Source organism: Eurypyga helias, unplaced genomic scaffold (assembly GCF_000690775.1).
Source record: "Eurypyga helias isolate BGI_N326 unplaced genomic scaffold, ASM69077v1 scaffold8158, whole genome shotgun sequence".
Lineage (NCBI taxonomy): Eukaryota > Metazoa > Chordata > Aves > Eurypygiformes > Eurypygidae > Eurypyga > Eurypyga helias.
Window position 1 is genome coordinate 12,525 of NW_010268859.1, and position 295 is coordinate 12,819.

Genomic DNA, 295 nt, shown 5'->3' on the forward strand with positions numbered 1-295 from the left:
ATCAGACGAGGAGGCCGAGCATCAGACGAGGAGGCCGAGCATGACGAGGAGGCCGAGCATCAGACGGCAGGTGGACAGCGGAGGAGGAGGGGCTGCCACAGGCAAATGGCACACTCCCCGCCGTAAGAAACTACGCGGGGTAATGAGCAGCGGGTTTAATGGAGTGAAAGGACTGCAGCGCGAGGTCTGATAGCCCTCTCTCTCCATCTCTCAACCAGGGGAGCAGAGGTCGAAGGAGCTGCGGCAGGAGGGAGCAGATGTCCCACTTGGCACCATCGAGGACTGGCTGGGGGAG

At 62.0% G+C, this 295-nt stretch overlaps 1 protein-coding gene across 1 annotated transcript in view; it reads left to right on the forward strand.

The window, feature by feature from the left end:
- ZMAT5 (zinc finger, matrin-type 5) overlaps nt 1-295 on the forward strand; it is a gene marked incomplete at its 3' end in the record, with an annotated part of 13,366 nt that overhangs the window by 8,947 nt on the left and 4,124 nt on the right. Inside the window, exon 4 of the mRNA XM_010157886.1 lies at nt 219-290. Coding sequence (XP_010156188.1) covers nt 219-290 — 72 coding nt within the window. The remainder of the gene's footprint in view (nt 1-218; nt 291-295) is intronic.